At 39.3% G+C, this 22,555-nt stretch overlaps 1 protein-coding gene across 3 annotated transcripts in view; it reads right to left on the bottom strand.

Annotated features, from left to right (window-relative positions):
* Positions 1–22,555, bottom strand: part of LOC120523421 (potassium voltage-gated channel subfamily KQT member 1-like) — a 754,760-nt gene that overhangs the window by 235,694 nt on the left and 496,511 nt on the right. For all 3 annotated transcript variants that reach the window (XM_039744727.1, XM_039744719.1, XM_039744736.1), the window contains 3 exons: positions 19,022–19,116; positions 8,401–8,447; positions 7,353–7,414 (listed from right to left, as the gene is read on the bottom strand). In XM_039744727.1, the coding sequence (XP_039600661.1) occupies positions 7,353–7,414; positions 8,401–8,447; positions 19,022–19,116 (204 nt within the window). The remainder of the gene's footprint in view (positions 1–7,352; positions 7,415–8,400; positions 8,448–19,021; positions 19,117–22,555) is intronic.

Here is a 22,555-nt window from a genome sequence, read left to right as displayed (position 1 = left end):
GAGGCATTTTCAAGCACATGTCAGTTGTGTTTAAGTCTAGTACTACTATAGACTTCAAATAATTTCATTGTTGTGGCATTGTAGTTTAGTTCTCACCTCAAGGTTTCTTCAAGACAAAGATGTGAAAGCACAGCAATTAGAGGGAAGTTATGAGAAAAGATTCCTGGAATCTAATCATGATGCAGAAAAGAGTCATGACATTGAAATTGCGGCCACTCAGAAACCTCAAAACAGGAACTTGAGTGACACAGCTGACAGAAAAAATGACAGTGCCATTCTAAAGAAATTCCTGTGACCAAACATCTAAGTGGTTTCTGTGGTGCAATTTATTCTGTTTCTAGGAGAGGCAAAATTCAGCTCCCAGCATAAAGAAGAGAAAAAAAAAAAAATAATAATAATTACACTGATAAATATTTAAAATACTGCTACTATTGTTTTAGATTAAACTATTAAGTAGCATAACAAAACATCTTCCTATCCAATTAGTCAAGTCCAGGGTCATGGAGTGCTGAAGTCCATGATGGCAGTGCTGGTCACAAAGAAACCAAATATATTTGTTTTGAAATAATAGACACGGCGACCTCTAATGACGAACAGCAGGTGTCAAGGTTACCTGTTCAATCACTGCCGCTGACTCCTTGTTAGGGCCCTGCGTGAGACACTTGACCTCTGGTGCTTACCCTTACAACTATAGAAATATAAATACAAATGTACTGTACCTAGACAGGAGCTTGAGAAAGCACTCCTATGATAGAGGCCATATGAAATGACATGACGTGACTGATTACTCACTTTGAATGAACTCTGAAACCCTGAGTGAGGCTTTTAACTAACCAGTGCTTACATCGTGTAAGAATAAAACCAACGTATTATACCTAGGTAGAACCATAGGACAATGGGAAATGAATGTGGAAGAAACTAAATACATAAAATATACAACAGCCAATCCTTCATGCCATCCACTTAAAAAAAAAAGTTGCTTCACTGGGTAGAGTCCACGAAGTATAAATATGCACAGTAATTTTATTGCACCACTATGATGCCTTGGCAAGATGTTGATCATGAAGGTTACTATATAAAACACATATACCAGACAGACAGACAGACAGACAGACAGACAGACAGACAGATAGATAGATAGATAGATAGATAGATAGATAGATAGATAGATAGATAGATAGATAGATAGATAGATAGATAGATAGATAGATAGATACTCTACTCCTCTACAACCTGCAGGGAGTCAAGAGTGCTTCCCAGCACTGAGCCAGCCCTTTTAATTAGCTTGTTGATTTGGTCAGCCTCTCTTGAAGTGATGTTACCAGAAAAGTACAGCACAAAGTGAAAAATTACACTGGCCATCACAGAGTTGTAGGAGATGTGAAGGCTGTCACATCCCAAATTAAAGGAGTGCACTCTACGAAGGAAGAAGGCTCTTACTCTGCCCTTTTTTACATAGTTCCTCTCTGTTACAAGACCAGTTGAACCTGTCATTGTTGACAAAAGCCGCTCACTGGTTATTTGGGCTTAAGAGTTACTTTTTAAATTAAAATTATTAGGCACGGGTCGGCTCACTTTATTCACGGGTCTATGGTTCCAGGACCCCTTGCGGATGTGCAATAACTGTGGATGCCTAGGATTTATATAAAAGCATAAAGGACTGATGGTTGGCTGCCTTGGGTACCCTCTGTGTGTTGTTTCTTGTGTGCATTTAGTGGGCAGTGTTTCACGCAGGAATTTCAAATGTTTTCTGAGAACATTCTGGATTTTAAAAAAATATTTTTGAATTGCGGTTGGCCAAAATCACAGATCCCAAAGCCTTGGATAAGGCGGCCTGAGTGTATATCTGAAAATAAATAATAATAATAATAAAAGCATAAATACTCACTGCAGAGATTTCATCTTATCATAATTATATAAATTGCTTTGTGTTCTTCTGGATGGAGTACTGGAGCGTTTCCACCAGTCATACCCACATTTAACATGAATTGAAATGCAAAAGAATTTTCTCTCCACACACAACAATCAAGACAGGAGAAAAAACAAAAACATCGTGCAGGGTGGTGGCAGAAGTCAGGCAAGCTGTGGAAGACCGGGCAGCCATGACACCTGTGCTGCTTTTAAGAAACCATGGTGGCAGCGTTGTATTTGAAGTTGAACTATTATCTCCTTCATGCGATCATCACATTTTTGACATTATGCTACAGCGCTTTAAATTCTTTATGGCAGTGTCACCTTTTTTTCCCCATTTTGTTGTTGGGGCATTGCGAGTAGCCCATACCCATTCCAACTACAGATTAGTACTATAGTTGCAACATACGGAAAATTAGTATTAAAGGGGGTCTTTAAAAAAAAAAAAAAACAATCAGTCATTACGCGCCATTTGCAAACTATTGTAGTCACCCAGTACTGGGTTTGGGAAGAACGTGCAGCAGAACAAGAAAGTGGTCATAGAAAGTGTTTTATTTAACAATGCAAAAAAGAAGAAAACAGAACAGCAACTGAATTGGGAACTAATTACACCAAATGATAACCCCCTCCTTGTTCTGGATGTGAGGGACATTTGTACTACTGAAGTATTGCCCAAAACTTAAATCCGATTCGTAGCTCACTCGTGTCCTTTCAGTCTTCTGCCTGGAGTCCAGCCCCACTATATCCCTGTTCACTTTCAACATTTAAACTCACTACAGTTTCTGCACCACTACACAGTTCTCAAGAACCCCAGCACCCTTTTCTCGTCAGACCAATAAAAATCACCTGGACTGAATGCTGTTTTAACCCGGCTGACATTCTCACCATCATTCCAGCCAACCCTTCGAAAAGAAAAGTCTCCCACCCTGATCCCACAGTCACTCGTTTTTCCCTCTCAGTGTTGGTCTTTTGCAGGTGGACCTGATATGCATGACTGGCAGATCTCTGTGGTACTCTTTCCCTCCTTTGCCAGATTCAGAGCTCTCACAGCTGTCACACTGCATCCCACCCGCGATTCTAAAAAATACTGAATATTGATGAAGTGGTCCACTTTAAAAAGATAAGTTTGACAGACCTGCTATAACTTGACTTTTGGTAATTTAAGAATTCTGCAGCCGTTTTTATAATTATTTCCATTCATCTTGTAGCCTCCTAGTGGGCTTTCAAACATTATTTTTGAACCATTATTGATTTTGCTTATGTTGAAAACTTTATGAACATTTTGTTTATTGATAATTTTGTGCTTTTGAATTTTTTCATTCGTGACTTGGCCCTTAATTTATGTTTTTTGTGTCTTGAATGTTTAGCCCAGAGGGGTGGGGCCACCTAATACTTCAACTGAGGCCTTGCCCCACCACTGCTGTTTAAGGAAAGCAGTAGATGAAATAGCTGCTTCAGCATTAAGGATTGTTCTTAATTATTTTGATTGTGCTTCTTGTTGATTTTTGGATTTCCGAGATTTTCACTCCTGCTCTTGTTTGAAGGTTCTGTGATGGTTTAGTGATTATTGGTTTTGTTTGCTTTCAATTGTTTCCTTTTAGGTAAAACCTATTTTTTTGCTCTGTTATTTCCTTGCTTTTACATTTACAATCCTTTTGAATCTTGTAATTAATCTGTAACTATAAAAGAAAACCTTGTTTTATTCAGACCAGAGGTTTTATGATTTTTGTAAACCTTGGTTATTTACACACATGAGCCCCATGTTCAGGCCTGTGAAGGTTTGAAGCCTGCCTTTTGAGTTGGTGTTAAACTGTCTGTTCTGAGGCTTATTCTGGGGAGTCAGACCTGTAATCTTTCAGCTTGTGTTCAAATTCATTTTTTTTTTTTTACATCTTTGGTGTTCATGTTGGATACTTTTGCTTATGTTCGTGTTGTTATGTTTGTTTATTATTTGTATTTTCTATGTTTTTTATCAGGTTTGTGTATTATTCAGTTTCTATGTATAGATGTTTATTCTTCCCTGTTCCTCATATTCTGCGGGAGGTTCCTCCAGAGGTGGGACTGCCTGTCCATCTCCATCCTGGGACTCCCTCAACTCTATAAAGGATGAGGAAACAAGCAGTCCTCTGCATTTCATAGTACGTGCTGGGTGTTGGTGAGTTCTCTTTATTACCATGCTTTTGTTGGTTTATGGGATTTTGACTTCTTTGTTCTGTGTTGTGTGTTTTTTTTACTTTGCTCTGGATTTGTGTATTTTAGATTTGGTTGCTGCTGGATTGCCTTTTGCATAGGCCTTCTGCATCTTTTGTGCTAAAGAACATTTCTGTGAAATAAATATTTTCTTTTATAAAATTCTGACAGTTACCTTGGAGGCCTTATTTTGGGGATTTGTTTGGAGGAAGTCCCAAAATTCTGACAAGGTCTTAGGTGAAAGACTGGTCTGGCTTGTTGTTTTTTGAAGCCTGTGCCCATTTTTGATGACAAGGTCATAACATGTTATCCCTAAAGTGGAAAAACAAGAAACCTGAAGCCTGATTTTAACAGGACGGGGAGATGACAGAGACAAACTGTAAACTGAGGCCAAAACTGAGAAGTCTAAAGATTGATTTGCCAAAACCCAATACACTAGGGTAACTTGAAGTCAGAAACATGAGACAATACCTGGCACCCTAGAAAGATTTTATGTTTTTAGAACTAATCATAAATAAGGACATTTAAGATAATGCACTGTCCACTCGTATACCAGTGTCTTTCTGACATTAAACATGCCACAAAATAGCAACAGAAGGCCGTTATTAACAACAAAAACATACAAAACAAAGATATCCATAGAAAGAGCCGGATAACAAAATAGCCAATCAACATGTAACCAACAAATCAACATAAGTTCCAAATTATACTGATTTTGAAGAGCTCCAAATCAAAATGAAAGAAAATATAAATGTAGAAAATGAAAATACCAAAACCTCAGAATCATAACAGTACCAAACACCTAGCCGAAACACATTACAAAAATTAAAGTAAAAAAAAAATCCTAATGCAACTCGGAATCTTTAGGCCTAGCTACACTACCATACACTAACAGCATTTTGTTTTATACTCACAATGGTCATCAGGATGAGCCACTGTCTTAAACAGCAGCAACATGACAACATCATGTGTCCTGACTTTGCAATCATATGGTTAGAACAATGGGTCCATTACCAACAACATGGCTGAAAACACGTAGGGAAATACAAAACAGTGTTGATCACAGAAAAATGCAAAACAAAATAAAGGTGAGCAAGAAGCAAGAGAAAATTCAAGCGTAAACCCTTGCCGCCTTCTCTCACCTTGGCATCACTGGGGCTGTCCACAGTGGTTTACGTGTTATTGCTTTAGCAGATCCTACCATGTGTCCTGGCGTGGAGAGATGTTAAGGATACTCCAAGCCAGCATGAGGTGCCCCAAGGACTGGTGTGGGGCCATCTCCTCTCCCTATACATTATCTTGGCCCTATCATCAAGTCCCATAGTTTTTCTTTTCAGTGCTATATCAATGATCTGCAGCTGTACTGGCTGCTCCTTCCAGAGGACCACATGGTATCAAATGGAATCTCTGCATGTCTCAGTGATATTGAAACCTGGATTAAGGAACACCATCTCCAGCTCAGCCTGGCGAAGAGGGACCTTTGTGTTTTACCAGCTCGTACATCTATTCAGCTTCGCTCATTATAAGCTAACACCCACCAAGTCGGTATGCAACCTTGGAGTGGTGATCGATGAGCATTTTTCCTTCACTGAGTATGTTGTAATGGTCTCTCAGTCTAAGCGATTAACCTCATCTGAAAAATCAGACAATATCTGACAGAGCATGCAGCACACCTCTTGGTCTTGTCATGTCTGGACCACTGCAACTCTCTGCTGGTAGGAACACTGGCATGTGTCACCAAGCTACTGCTGATGATTCAAAATGTAGCAGCACATCTCGTGTTCAACCAGCCGAGGTGGGCACATGTCAGTCCTCTTTTCAGATTAGTTTACTAACTCCCTGTAGCAGCACTCGTTAAGTTTAAATCATTGTATATGGAGACAAAAGTGAGGTTCTATGCTCTCTCACCGACTCAGGTCTGCTGATGCCACCTCTGCTCGGCATCATATCTCAGTACAGACTCTTATCATGTGTAACTCCTAGCTGGTAGAATGAGCTGCCCACTTTTATCTGAAATGCCGAGTCCCTTAGTGTGTTTAATAAACGTTTGAAGTCTCACTTGTTTGGTGAATTTCTGTCTCACTGACATTAGCTGTTAGGTGTTTATTGTCTAGGAATTGTAACTCTCTTGAATTTTGTTCTGAGCTCTTCTCCTTGTGATGATTAGTTTTGTACCCACATTCGGCAACACTAGTTCCCAAACAATCCCTGACCAATGTTCACTCAATTATGCTGACCTCTGTTGTAAGTCACTTTGGGTAAAAAAAAAAAAAAAGAAACCTGTTATAAATGTTAATGGACTCAAAATCAAGATGATTGTGGGAAAAAATGAACACAAAAAGCACCACTATGAAGTCACCATAATAACCATAAAATGTATCAACAATGTTAAAACTAATACTGAATTCCAAGAAAATGAATAAAAATTGATTCTGCACAATCCGGAACCTCATATTCATGACAAATGATTGCTGATGTGTGCAGCAGGATATACTGAGCAGCTCCACGACTTTCAGCCCAATTCATCCCTTGCATAGAAGCCTTATATTAAGAACTACCCAGCCCATAACATGTACAAATTGAGAAAATTTCAAATATAACACAAAATAGCCCACAAAGTATCACTCTTCATTCATAATACCATGTCATTAAAAGGGGATTGTTCTTCAAGTTCTCTTGTTATGTCAGATTGAATAATCCAACATGTAGTCACAGCCACTACCGCTAAGGGGCTTACACTTTTTGAGGAGAACGTGGGAAAAAGGGAAAACACCACATGGTAATGTGAACATGCCAAGTGGATTCAAAGGTAACATCAACTTCTCAAGGAGTGCAATAAAGCCTCAAACTCTAGAGTACTGACTGACAGTCTGGTTGGAATGAAAGTCCACAGCTGCAGAGCCCGGAGTGGGAAACAAGGCATGACTGTCTTCTCGCTCTCAAAGTACAAACCAGGAAGCAGCGCAGACGAGACTCCCAGGCCATCACAGGAGGCTCCTTTTCTTTGAAGCAGTCTGACTGGGCTTACAATGAATCACGCGGTTGCCTCTTGTTGTTTGCATTGAGAGACTGACAACCAGAAAACAAAATAGAAAAAAAAAAAATCCCAGGAGTGCCTCCCGGTGCCGGCAACGGAAATAAAAAAATACAAACAAGGGCCTCTCAGAAGCTTGGAGCAAAAAACCACAGGAAAGCCAAACTCGAGATTTAAACACAAGTGAAAGAAGGCGCAAGAGGCAGCAACTTCTTACCTTATCCTCCACCCTGTTGAGCCGCGCTCCAATACTGTTTGTGCCTCGGTCCTTATTTTTTTCTACACGAAAGAGAGAGCGGAAGGGGGAAAAACAGAAATCAAGTTAGCAATCAATCACTAAAGTAATCATTAAACTGTTCATAAAGACAACATTTAAACCAAACACTTGGTGAACAAACGCCTGCTAGGTCACCCTGAACGCTAGCTAAGCTAATGAGCTTGGTGGACAAAATAGCCTCCTCTCATCTGTAGAGTGGACATCTTCATTCTACAAGAGTGGAGTAACCACACCTAAAGGATAAAACATCTAAACGGCTAATCCCAGAAAGTTCACTGGTAGCAGATAACAGAGAATAGAAGTGAGTGGCAGGCAAATGGGAAAAATCAAGATATACCACCTTTCATATACTTTATCTATATGTCTATCTATAATATAGTGCCTTTCACATCCATCTATCTATCTGTGCATCCATCTTTAAACTGGACAACACTTTAATTGCAAGAGTGCTGAAGTGATGCCACTTTCAGTGCCCTGTTTTTAAGCTTGCTATGAAATGCTGAAATGACTGCTGGCTCAGCGCCTGGGCATTCCAACTACACTACCTACTCAGATAAAGGTCAACCAGGCAACATGACTCAACAAAACTCTGGAACCCCCTAGATATTGTAGCAAAGGAGAATATTTCAACAAGGCTGAGTGCAATTATGAACAATGCTGCACATCCTCTGTCTGACACACAAACACTGGGGAGTTTCAGCCATTAAATCATTCAGCAGAAGTGTGTCAAGAAACACAACAGGGGCCCCTTTATACCAACAGCAATACATCTGTATAATGTCTCACTGGGACTGGGACTGCTAATTTCCTTTCTTTTATTTTCTTTCTTCATAGTCATTCTGAAGTGTGCTCAGACCAAAGTGTGTGTATATTTATTTATTTACTTACTTATCTACCTATTTATGCATTTAATGAGCTTCTGTAAAAAAAACATATATATGTAAATTGTAGCACTCTTGGGTCTTGACATGACTGGGTCATATATTACCTGTAGTTGACAGGAACAATGATGGCTTTCCAAGGGACTGATCGAGCCTATAAAGGAGAACAGAGATGAGGAAAACATGTCATATCATGCTACTCTCAGGATTCATGTACTGAGTTTTAGTACAGTACATTAAGGGTCCAGACCACTGATCCTCATGTTTCTATAATCTGCTCACTGAGCTCAGTAGTATTAGCAGGAAACAGTCCTGGATGAGATGTCTTTCTAAAGCAGAGCAGAGCCAAAGTACAAGGTTATGCCTTGGACTCTCAGTCTGCAAGTAACTTTATCTTCTAGGAACCACACTATAAAATTGCATTTGAGAGGTGGTATTTATTACAGACAGACATATCAGAACATCACAGGCTTAATGCTGGTCTATGACTGACTGTTCAATTCTGACTAAGAGGGGACTGAACACGTCAAAGGGTGACCTTGGGTAAAGGCTGAGTTGTACTTATGTGTTGCTCCTGCTATGGCCGCTGAAAGTAGTTTGTATTTCTATACCTGAACGGTAGTTGGTGATATTCGTAGCACACAAGACCCAATAAAATGACGGCAGCTTTTATGCCCCGGGATCACTGCTGTTTTTTCTACTCATTTTCTTCCACAGGGGAACTTATTTGCTCCTCTCATTTTTCAAGTTTTTCATATATTTGCTGACTTCCAAACTGATGTTAGACAATACTTTGTGCCACAAACTGGCTGCCATCTAATTGTCTTTGTATTGTTGTGATGAGGTAACATATAACTGAGAATATTTTATAACTTTCCTCAATCTGCTCAGTGTTTACTAAACTGACCAACGAGAGTCATAGGGGTCTGTGTGGAGTCTGATCTGATGCAACACGTGGTCACATTTTTCAGGAGGTGAGCATTACGTTACACAGGCTACAGAACTGGCTCCATGCAGAATTATGAATCAACCATAAGAATTCAGTGACACAACAGAAGAAAAGAAGCTCAGCTAGACAGAAACAGGAGGTTAAGGGAATGCTTTTTAGCAATGGAGCAGTCGGCAGACCACCTCACCTAGCACCTTAGGCATGGGCATAACAGCTGTTGAAAAACGTTTGTAGTTTATTCTCTGCATTGGAACCATCCCTATAGTCATTACCCTCCTTGTTTTAATTTCTGTGATGAATCCACTTCTTTTGTGTGTGTGTGTGTGTGTGTGCGTATACAGTAATCCCCCGTTTATCGCGGGAGATATGTTCCAAGGCCGGCCGCAATAACTGAATTTCCGCGAAGTAGGGACACCATATTTATTTAATTATTTAACGTGTATTTGGATGTTTTTAAACCCTCCCTATACTGTTTACAACCCACCCTTTACTCTATTAATAACAGGGACAACTGTTAAGCAATATGAAATCAGTAGATAAGTTTACAGTTACTGTATAGCGAAGTACACGTAGCTATATATGACGTGACGATGGTGATGAATATGCTGTGCAGTAAAAATGATGACGATGAAGGTGATGATGACTTTTACTGCGCAGCCGATGACTGTATTTTACATCTCTTCAGATGGCGGTGCCATTTCCTGGGGAACCTCTTCCACGGTTTCCGAAGGTGTATTCTTAGTAGTAGTAGGAACTGGCTCTTTTTTTGCGAGGCTGCAAAAACATTGTGATTGGCAGTTGCTGCCGCTGCTTCTTTTTCCGGTCGAAGAGCAGCATGTAGGCGGTCAATACGTCATCGACCTTGTTGCAAAATTGGACTGATCCAACCATATCGCCATCCCATTCCTGTGACCGCTCTTGCAGATCCTTAGCCAGTCTGTGGGATCTGGGCATCAGTCAAAGCACCAATCACGGGCCCGATTAGGTAGCGGGAAGCTGTGATTTGTTGTCTCCCTCCCATGTACCAATCACAGCCTGTGTTACAACGCACTTAGTCACCGAACTTGTTTTGTGGTTCTTAGACTAGGAAATACTACTACTATATTTAAAAACCCACGAAGTCGTGAATCCGCGAAAAGTGAACCGCGAAGTAGTTAGGGATTACTGTATATGTATTTTTATACTCTTACTATACATACAGTATATTACTATACTAGCAAAATAATCGCGCTTCGCAGCGCCGAAGTACTGTCTTAAAATTTTTATTAAGAAGAAAATTAAACCTTTTTAAACTGAGGGAAAATATACCAATAATTATTTGTTAAGGATCTATTTGTATACCACATTGTGAGTTCGGCCCTCCGGTTGTAATATGACCAAGCTGTGCGCTGAGCTTACTCTTGAGCATGCAATGTACAGTTGGCCATGTGAACAGTAATCTTGTTTCAAATCTCACAGCTTGGATTGCTGCTGTCATAATCGGTTTGAGTTTCATGGTTTGTTTCAATTACGACAGTGTTTGTAGGACTTGTGTTGAAGAGACATTCGGCATCTGTCAAGCGTTGTAAGCACATAACCGGTTTCATCGATAAAACCACATCCAGCTTTTGAGAGTTTAAACATTCATAAACATCAAAGTGTCCACTACTGAAATCGTCACCTGTCAATCTAAGATGTTTAAGAGGCATTGGCAGTTGTCGAAAGATGTAAAATATTTGGCCATTTTGGTACACTTGAAAGCGACAACCGAACAATTCAGCGGCAGCCATCAACTCACATGCAGATCCATAGGTGAAGGGCTTAAGCATTTCACTCTTCTAGTGCTCCTATGTAGTATAATTATCTCCTGTACCGTCATCAGTCCACACCTTGAACCTGTCCCAGTCATTCAATACATAAGACACAATGTTTTTCTGGATATCAAGAGTGAGCCTGATATGGCCGTGCAATATGTAACAAAGAGAATGGAAAAGGCAGGTGCCATCTCCGGACATGGAAACCACTAGGTAAGTGACAGTTCTTTGATCGCTTGTGATCACCTCGAAAGACATGTTAATGGGGATACGGTTGGAATGATAAAGGAAATGGGTACCTGAACAATGTAAACTAAGTCTAAAATACCTACACAATAACTAAAATCGTAATAAATGAACAATAAAACAGTGGAGAAGCTGTGCAAGGAAGGGAATGTAGAGACTGGAGCGACGGCCGGCCTTATATAGGCAGGCAGCCAACAACGTGGGAGGTGTTGGGCTGGGGGACCCAACGCCGCCTCACACGGTGACCAAGCTACAGGCTATGGACATATTTATGTACGTAAGTAGGGTTCAGTTAGCCTTGGGAACCCGCTAACCAAATTTCTTGAAGATGGGCCCATAAGTAACAAAGACTATTGAAAAGTTCAATATGGCGGCCGACAGTGGCATCATACCACCGAAATAAGTATGTACATTGGTTTCGGTTAGCGCAGGGAAGCCGCCTACCAAATTTCGTGAAGATGGGGCCATAAATAAGAAAGTTCAACATGGCGAACTTTGTTGACCGTTATGACCGTTAAGCGTAGGATTTCTAAATGAAACCTGCTTAACTTTAGTAAGTAAGCTGTAGGGAATAAGCCTGCCAAATTTCAGCCTTCTACCTACACGGGAAGTTGGAGAAGAGTGGAGTGGAGTGGAGTGGAGTGAGTGAGTGAGGGCTTTGCCTTTTATTAGTATAGATATACACACACACACATATGACGGGAGCCCAAAAATTCCCGGAATAGGTCAACAGCACATGAGTAGAGTGTTGCTCTCGAACAGGCCACTAGGTAAAGTATGCTACAAGTCTGGCTAATCAGTACAGTGAGTGGCATTGTGCTGAGCTGACTAAGTGCGTATTTCTGGTATTTATTTCTTAATCGTTCGTGTGACTTGGGTGATTTTTTTTTCCAAGCCACTATGCCAAATTTTCCAGAGATACTGACGATCGTGTGCTTTGTCGTTGACAGATTTGCTCGTAAAGATCTTGTTCCGTGTGGACAGACTGCTAATCAGCGACATCACAATGAACAGCTGAGGTGTCAATGGGAGAGCATCAGGAAAAAACAAATCCAGAGAAGTGCTGTGCTGAAAAGTGGATGTTACACCATGATAGAACACACACTTAATTTTCAGTCAACAAGTATTTTATCGAAAACAATGTGGTTGTTGCTTAATACTCCCAGGATTTGCCATCTCCTGTTCCCTGTAACTTTTTCTTATTCCTGTAAGAAAATCCGAAACCGCAGGGAAAAAGATTTGCCACCATGTTAAAAAAATAGAGAAGAAAAAAAAACACAGGAAGCTCTAGACACTTTAAAAAAGAAATGAGTACAGGAAATATTAACAGGAATGGGACAAGCTCTGGACCAAGTGTATTGCTTTTCAAAGCAGAGTATTCGAAGGGGACTAAAAGGGAACTGCTGTGTTATAAAAAAAAATTTTTGAACCCGCCCCCTAGTTAGAGTTGGCGGGCGGAGCTCTGTCGAGCGTATCTCATGGTCTTACGAGTTGGTGGGCGGGGCTCTCTGTCTTGCTTGCCCTTAGTGAATTATATATATAGATAATACCATAGAATGCACAGCGTAATAGTAAGCTAAATGTAAAAACATTGAATAAAACTGAGAAAACCTTGAACAACAGAGAAAACTAACACTGCAAGAGTTTGCGCTATAGCGCTATCAACCGCGCGCTAAAAACACTTTTTTTAATGAGTTTGAAGCACAGGAAAAAAAATGAACATTTGAAAAATCCGTAATTTAATTTAATGCGCACTTCACCAGAATACACACACACACGGACACCTGGACGCACACAATGGTTTTATTAAAGAGGATAGTTTATCACATTATCCGGCAGGGCTTTTTTTTTCTTAGGAGTGAGCAGTATGGTCAAAAATCCATGTCAAGGTTTAATTAAAAATTCTGATGGCTTCAGCAGATACCAGTATAATTCTTCTTAGACTGAAACATTTTTTTTAACAAATAACAAATGTATTAACAGGCTTATCTGCAGAAATGCTTGTTACTACTCAGATGGATTCAGCAGCTTCATGTCATTTTAGTGGTTTTGTTAAGAATAAATCTTTTATTTTACAAAGACTCTTCATAACCATCTGTGGGTGCCAGGATGTGTGTGCATTTCCTTTCTTTTTTTATAGAACATCCACCTCTATTTTTGTATCTGTTCGGGACTTGAACACATGGAAAAATCGAGCAACAAAACAAGCACAGAACATGATTTTATCCAGTCCTTTCTTCTTGTTTGCATCAACTCACCAATCAGATTGAACCTCACAGCCCTTGGGATTAATAAAGTATCTACCTATCTATGGGTGATATTATTGAAAGAGTGAACTCACCTATTATACACATTAGAACACTCTAGACGAGAACAGGCCATTCGGCCCAACAAAGCTCGCCAGTCCTATCCACTTGTTTCCTCCAAGAAAACGTCAAGTCGAGTTTTGAAAGTCCCTAACGTCTTACTGTCTACCACACTACTTGGTAGCTTATTCCAAGTGTCTATCGTTCTTTGTGTAAAGAAAAACTTCCTAATGTTTGTGTGAAATTTACTCTCACAAGTTTCCAACTGTGTCCCCGTGTTCATGATGAACTCATTTTAAAATAAGTCTTGATCCACTGTACTAATTCCTTTCATAATTTTAAACACTTCAGTCAGGTCACCTCTTAATCTTCTTTTGCTTAAACTCTAAAGGCTCATCTCTTTTAATATTTCCTCATAATTCATCCCTTGTAGTCCTGGAATCAGCCTAGTCGCTCTTCTCCGGACCTTTTCTAGTGCTGCTATGTCCTTTTTGTAGCCTGGAGACCAAAACTGCACCCAGTACTCAAGATGAGGCCTCACAAGTGTGTTATAAAGGTTGAGCAGAACCTCCTTGGACTTGTACTCCACACATCGTGCTATATAACCTCACATTCTATTAGGCTTCTTAATGGCTTCTGAACACTGTTGGGAAGTCGATAGCTTAGAGTCCACTATGACTCCTAAGTCCTTCTCATAAGGTGTACTCTCGATTTTCCGACCGCCCATTGTGTATTCAAACCTAATATTTTTACTTCCTATGTGTAATGCTTTCATCTGCCACAAATCTGCCCCAGCCTGTATGCTATCCAAGTCCTTCTGTAATGATATAACGGATTCCAAATTATCTGCTAATCCACCTATCTTGGTATCATCTGCAAACTTTACCAGCTTGTTACTTATATTCCAATCTAAATCATTTATATATATTTAAAAAAGCAGCGGTCCTAGCTCTGACCCCTGCTGGACACCACTCTTAACATCGGCCAATTTTGATGAGGTTCCTCGCACCATCACCCTCTGCTTCCTGTGTCTGAGCCAATTCTGCACCCATCTACACACCACACCCTGAACTCCCACATCTTTTAGTTTGATGCCCAACCACTCATGTGGCACCTTATCAAATGCTTTCTGAAAGTCCAGATAAATAATATCATCTGCTCCACTTTGATCGTATGCTTTTGTTGCCTCCTCATAGAATTTCAGCATGTCAGTAAAACACGACCTCCCTCTTCTGAACCCATGCTGACTGTTCAGAATAACTCCTGTCCTTGTCATGTGTTGCTCAATCTTATCCTTACATGCAAGTCTGCACACAAACACTACCTTTAAGGTACTAATACACTGACACAGACTCATAGTGCTCCATTTCCTTTGACATGCATAGGACTTTCATGTTTTGTGATAGACGTTTTTGTTTGTAAGTTTTCTAGCATACTGGTAAAACAGTTTTTCTAAATCTGTACCACAAGGAAAATATGATGGGTTATACTGAATTTACTTGTTTATCGTTAACTTGTATTACTTATTGAATCTCCGGGTTTAATGTCACTTTTAAGCACTACTGCTGTTAAGTATTTGTGTCACTTATAGGCAAAGACAAGGTGGAATGTGACATCATGTCGGTCACCGTTATAAAAGTCACCTTCTCATTAAAAGGGCCGTTTGAACTTTTGTTATGGCTGCGCACAGAAAGAGTTTGAGAGTGGACCAGAACAGAGACAAGTTAACAGAAAAAAGTAAATACTGCATGAGCAAAAGCACAATTGTGAAAGGCAAAATGACTGACAAAAAGGATGGTCAAAAATTTGAGATCAAAAATTCAAAAACTTTAGAAAGTGTGATTTGAAAATAAGTTATAAATATGCATCTTGGAAAAGGAAGTAAACTCCAGCATGACCTTTTATCCTTTCACATTGTTACCCATTAGTCATGACCTCCAAGGACACCCACTTAGCACTTGAGGTTGTTCTAACGACTGGAACCCAAAAATGGTAGATATCATGAAAAATACATAGTGGTGTATGAAATGGTCTAAAAAAATGTAAAGCTCTTAAAACAATTAGAATTAAATAAACAAATGTCAGATTAGTATTCGGAAACCACAAAAACCTCTAAAACGGTCTCAGGAATCCATGGAGGAAAACATACAAAATAGAAACAGAAACCAAAACCTTAACATTTATTCTAACAAAATAAAGCAAAGACTACTTCTATTATTTAAGCCAGCGTTTCTCAACCTTAAAGTATTTGTGACCCCAGTTTTCATAACAGTTCTAATCGCGCCCACCTAACGTTTTTTTGAAAGGAGCCCACTAAATACCAATTTGTTCTTTTTTAATGAATGATAGATGCATACTTTATTATACCTACTTAACATTTATCTAAATCTATTTTTATTTTTCTAGTATCAGAATGTAGTTTAAGTTAATTTGTTTTGGTTTCAATAGATGTATTTTTCATATTTTCGATTCTTCTTTTCTTTTTTTCACATCTTCGTGCCCTGCCCCACAGTTTGAGAACCACTGATTTAAGCATATTTTTGATCCTGACCTTTTGCCGATTTTAACTTTGAGCTTGAATTTGTCCTTGTAACAAAGATGTTTATGCCTTCCAAAGTAGTGATTTGACACAAACATTTACTGACTTCTCTCAATGCCTACTCTAAAAGTAGCTTCGGACACATAACTTAAGTACAAGTTTGGAAAGAAGCAAATGGGTTCAGTATTTAGGAGATAGTTTATGGTACACACACACTCACATCTGTTCATCCACAAAAACACAAGTGAAGTAAATTTTTCAGTTTTTTAGCTCTTTTCTTAGAACAACATTAGTGTGTTAGCATTATGTGCCAATTGTTTAGTTTGGTCCCCTTATCATATTTTAAATTAAGGCAAGTCAGTAACACCCTTTGTGCCACTACAATATTTACATTTATTTTTATGTGCTTGCCAGACACCAACTCATCCATCAGGCTTTCTTCATTCAGACAGGCAATGTACAACAGTGGTTAAGAGCGTCAGCTGTGAACCACAAGGCTGCTGATTCCATTGCCAGTTTTCCGACCTTTAGTGAGAGTCTCAGCAACTTGATCGGAGTGGGTTCTAATTGTAAACAGCACCTGGAAACAGTGGAACTCTGGATCTGTATTTGTGAATTTTTTAAGATGGTAAAGACTATAAGAAAAGGGGTTTTAAAAATTAATATTGTTTGTCGTTCATTACAATTAAACTACATTCTTTTTCAAGTACTTCAAGAAATCTGAAGTCAGGGGTCTGGTTTTGTATAGCCAGGCTGGGTTATGTTAAGACTACATCTGTGGATCTCCTAATCCTTATTTGTTTATTTATTTTTTGTGTTTCCAAATCCCATGCCTTCCATTATATTCTATATCTATATGGGTGGGACCTCCTAAATTGAGACACTCAGGTACTGCAGTTAACAGAGTGGACTATAAAAGACTCCAGATGGCCACAGTCCTTTATCTTTAACATATGCTTGCTGTATCATCCATATTACAAGTGTTACACTTTACAAATGTATTACAAGTATAATAAATTTTCCCCTGCAAAAAGCAGACGTGTGTTTAGTTTTTTTTTTTAAAATACCAAGCAACATTTCTTACTACTCTATTTTAAGTCCGCATACTGTCTATAAAATAGTATTATTTATTTTGCTAGTATTGTTATACTACTGCGACAGCATTTCATTTGGTTTTTGACTACTGTAGGTTAAGAGACCCATCATTAAGTCACTGCCTCTGGTTACTGGGTTAGAAGGGGGTGTGGTATTGAATGTTGCAGCACCTGATGTCATCGGCATGAGGCCTTAAGCAGTAGTACAATGGGTCGTTTACTGTCCATGGTTAAAATCAGAAATAAAGAGATTTTTGCACATTTCATTTTGAATTCTGTTTTTTTTTTGCTTTCATGTTGTCTTTGGAAACAGATTTAACATTGATTTGGTAATTAACTTATTTCTGGGTTTTGACTATGATTCACCTCATGGTCTTTTGTTTTTTTCATGCTTTCTTTTCTCAGACTTTATGCAGAATGAGTCAGAGCTTGTTTTTTTGGGGTCTTAGAACGTTTTAATACTGCTGTTGCTTGTGCTGATCGCTGCATTTACAAAACAAAAGATGCTGATGGAGAGGTGCGAAGGGATTTAAGGTGGGCCAGGATTGCAATTTTTTTTGTAGGTTTCAGGGATTCTAGTGTTGAGTGTGGAAACAGTCAAGGAGCAGTGAGACAGGTTTAAAAATGTTTTTAAAAATGATACACGGGACAGGCACAACCTATTAGAGAGGAATATAGCAGACATTTTAAATCATTACAGATGGACTTGGACAGCAGACAGGCTTGGGAAGATTTGTGGCAGATGAAATAAAATGTCAGTAAATGTAAAGTATTACACATAGGAAGTAAAAATATTAGGTTTGAATACACAACGGGATGTCTCAAACTTGAAAGTACTGCTTGGATTTGTGGACTCATTATCAACCTCCAGACAGTGTTCAGAAGCAACTAATAAGGCTAACAAAATGTTTGGTTATATATCACAATGTGCAGAGTACAAGTCTAAGGAGGTTCTGCTCAAGCTTTATAACACACTGATGAGGCCTCATCTGTAGCATTTTTGGTCTCCGGCCTATAAAAAAGACATAACAGTGCTAGAAAATGTCCAGAGAAGAGCAACTAGGCTTATTCCAGAACTGCAGAGGATGAGTTATGAGGATAGATATATGAGTTGATTCCTACCAGTTAACGAAAATGCAGATTAAGAGGTGACATGATTCAAGTGTTTTAAATTAAGAAAGGAATTATTACAGTGGATTGAGACTATTAGTTTAAAATGAGTTCAACAAAAATATGGGGAGAAAGTTGGAAATTTGTTAATGGTAAATTTCACACTAATGTTAGGAAGTCTTCTTCTTACAGAGAACCATAAATATATGGAATAAGTGACCAAGTAGCATGATAGACAGTTGGACTTGAGAAACGTTCAAAACCTGATTTGATGTTATTTTGGAGGAATGAGGTGGATAGAATTGGCAAGATTTCTGGGCGGAATGGCCTGCTTTTGTCAAAAGTTTTCTAATGTGTGATGCTACATGATAACCATTCCTCTAGCAGCATGAGGGACACAGAATGACATCACCAATAAAACATAAAATGGCAATTTGGTAACAACAAAATATGCTATTAAAAATTAACATTACTCGAACAGAAATTCTGAGTAAAAAATAACCAGAAAGTTAGCTTTTCTGTGGTTCAATATTCTAAAAGCAACTACAGCACTAGATCAGCAAACATTTCTGAGGGCCAAAATAAATTATGAAAGTAACACAATCATAAGATCACTCAGTCCACTAAAGATGTTAAGCAGAAGTACCAGCCCACCTTAGATATTTATAGAAAAGCAAAAAATGATAGGTACCGTCTCTGTAGCTCCTTAATCCGCACCATCAAGTTGAGGTTACCCTGGGAATACTGTTCTATGACATCTCGCACATCATAAGGTTTTCTGGCTTGCTGTAAAAAGAAACATCATTAAATGTGTGTCCTCATTTTATACCAGGATGAGATATCAATAGCATCAAGTTGTATTCCCCTTGGACAAGAACTTTGACATCTCTTGATGTTTTAAACAAAATGTTCTCAACTACTGATACACATAGAGCTGATCAAAAGAAAAGTTTCAACAAATTATTATTGCCAAAGCAGTAACTGATTAATTACTGCTGAAGACACAGAATGTTTACTTGCATTATTATTAGTAGCTGCATTTAATGATGGCTTCTGTTCAGCAACTCAACAAAAAAAAACAACTTTTAATTCACAGAAGTTCAGCAACATTTCAACTATGAAGATGACATACCATTGGTTTCTGCTGCATGTTCATTTTTGTTTCTTAACTCGCTCTTTTTTAGGGTCATGTGGAGTTGAAGCCCATGACAGTAGCATCAGTCCATAACAGGGCTCATGCACTCACACACCTACCCAGGGGTCTTATTTATAAAACTTTGCATGGATCAGAAGATGAAAACATGCAAACGCCAAACAACAGGAAAATGTATACAGCAAAAAAAAAAATCTGGCGTACACACATTTCTACACAATTTCCTTTATAAATGACAATCACTTTGCAAATGTAGACGCGTCTCGGACTGTACCTGGTTGAACCTGAAACAACCACACATGGACACATGGTTCTAATCAACCTCAAACATATACAATCACAATGCCACAGAACTTCATCGGTTGGTACAGCAGCCTATCACCTGATCCATCAAGACCCCACCACCTGAATTCAAGAGTATCTGGCTGCACTCTGCAACTGGCCGCACATGATCATGCACAGAACTTTATTTCTGTGTTCTGGGGGTCAGGGAAAGACTAAAGATGCCAGCGCCTGAGCAACTAGCCACTATTATCTGACACACATGTTGACATGATTGCTGTTACAATGAATAGCACAGGCCATATTAAACACTAAAGGGTTCAGTTATTTACCTTACCAACAAGCCAGCTGCCATGTACAGCACCATCACATTTGCCAAAGCTACTCTGCATTAAAAATAAATGAGTCAGATCTTGACCCAGTCCATCGAGCAACGTAAATATACGCACATTCTCCCCATCATGATTTTCTTTTAATCCAATTGTTTGTGTGGAAAGCTGTGTGCACACACTTCAAGCCTCTTTTTGTGTGTACGCAAGTTTTATAAATGTGATCCCAGCCCATTTAAGAATCACTAATCCCCTTGACCTGTACCTTCATAGCAGCCAATGGGTTCAGTACCCATAGGAGAACTCATACAAACACCTGAGCAAGAGTAAATGATCCACAGAAAGTGGACCAATTGGGATTTGAACCTAGCACTGTAAAGCTGTCAAGCATTACTGGCTTTGGCTGGGCTTCATCTTCCCTGCTTTTCTAGGGATATGCTCTTTTTGCTGTTGATCCAGGACATTTTGGTAAAAGGTCATCATTATGGTGTGTATATTTATATAGAGTTAAGAGTAACGTTTAAAATAAACACCATTCATCAGGTTGGATCAATCAAGCTCTGGGACATGGGTGCCACAGAGCAAAATATCAGCTGCAAGATTAGAAGCAGTCCTCAAGGAGGAAACCAGACCATATCTATCTGTCTACATGGGCTGTGATGATGTGTTATATGAGAGAGAGAGAGAGATATGAAAAGTTATTTAAGGGATAGATTATTATATACTAATGAAAGATTGCATTCTGACATTAAAATGATCACTGAGGTGCCATCAACCAGGTGGTGCAACTATTCAAGGTTCACTGCCAGTGGCTGGGTGCAGTAGACATGCCATCCAATCCATTCTCAATATGATTGATCAGGGAGAAATCCAGTGAGCATGCTGGCAAGGTAAGTTTTCAATCAGCCTCCTAAGCATGTTACATTCAACAGCTGGAATGTGGATGGGTGTTTTTGCTATTCCAGCAAGGTATCTTTCGTTGCATACATGAACCAGATCAGGATCAGATGCATTGTGTTCCTGATGTAGGTAATGCTGGTCAATGTCCCCTTCGCAAACATCAGATGCAAATGAGTAATGTGCCTAATAGCACCCCAAACCATGATGCCTAGTGTGTCACAGGCATATAGACAATGGACATAACCATACACCAGATCTTTATTGGAAACCGTACATTACCAATACTTAATGCTATTTCTTCTTCCAATCAGCTTGTAAAGGTACCACTGCACGCGTATATGGTGGGGATGTTGATTAAGTCGTGGTTGTGCCTGGTCATGTGTTACCACAAACCTACTGCAAGAAGAAGATTTCATAAAATTTTAGGGACACTATTTTATGACAATGGCTCTGATGCCAGCCTCAATGGCCATTTGTTCATCCAGTGACACACTGATGTGAAAGTGTTCATGTATACGCATATGCTTGGGAGGTCCAGAAACATTTGTCTGGCTTAGGTATCCTTCTTACTATCTTAGTGAAAAACAATGTGTTCTAATACATCCTGTCCAATTTGTTCCACAGTTTGACCCCATTCAAACTCTGTTAAATATGTGAATGGTGCACAAGGACAACTATTGGGTGTAAGGAACACTTCATAGAGTACTGTACAGCATGTGGTAAGACAAATGACTATTTCTGTAAAACTGTGATCACCACCTATTGATGGCAGAAGGACACCACACAGACAGACAGACAGACAGACAGACAGACAGACAGACAGACAGAGCAAACTTCCCTAGGCTGCAGATCTTCAAAGAAGAGAACCAGAAGAGGCGTGGACAGAAGCGGGGCATCAAGCGAGGTTTTTGCTCAATTTCTGGGTGATATTTTTCTGATCTAAGGGTGGAGGAAGAAAATGTGTGCTGTGCTTCCCATGCACCTTTCAAATTAGTTCCCAAAGCAGACTAATGCTATATCTTCACATTTGATGACAGACAGATGGATGGACAGACAAATCTGTATCGACCCCTAAGGAGAAATACTCTTGCTGCAACAATCACACATTTTCTTAGGTCACTCTCCCACACCTAGAAATGTGTAGGTTACATTAACTGGTAATTCTAAATTGACCTGGCCCCGTCAAGGGTAACTTCCTACCTCATGCCAGTTTTCTGTCAGAATCAGTTCGAGCTTTACTGACCCTGAGCCATGTTGAGCCATCTAGTGGGTACTTAGAAAATGCAAAAGCTAAAAGTGTGGAAAGCAAACTAGTAAAATTCAGAGTTTGCAAAGATGGTAAATTCCAACAGTCAAGGATGTCAATAACTGTGTATAAACATAAAAAAGATAATTTGTAATTTAACGGTTGCAAGTGGGAGACTGCCAGAATGTCAATGAAATTAAGACACACTCGATACATACACAAACACATATTGTTTATACTTTACATACAAAGCATATTCATACAGCCTCAAAATCCCTTACGAGAATCATTATCTAAACGCAGTTTTAGGTTTCA

The sequence above is a fragment of the Polypterus senegalus genome, chromosome 1 (genome assembly GCF_016835505.1).
Source record: "Polypterus senegalus isolate Bchr_013 chromosome 1, ASM1683550v1, whole genome shotgun sequence".
Taxonomy (NCBI): Eukaryota; Metazoa; Chordata; class Cladistia; order Polypteriformes; family Polypteridae; genus Polypterus; species Polypterus senegalus.
This window is presented reverse-complemented; position numbering and strand designations above follow the sequence as displayed.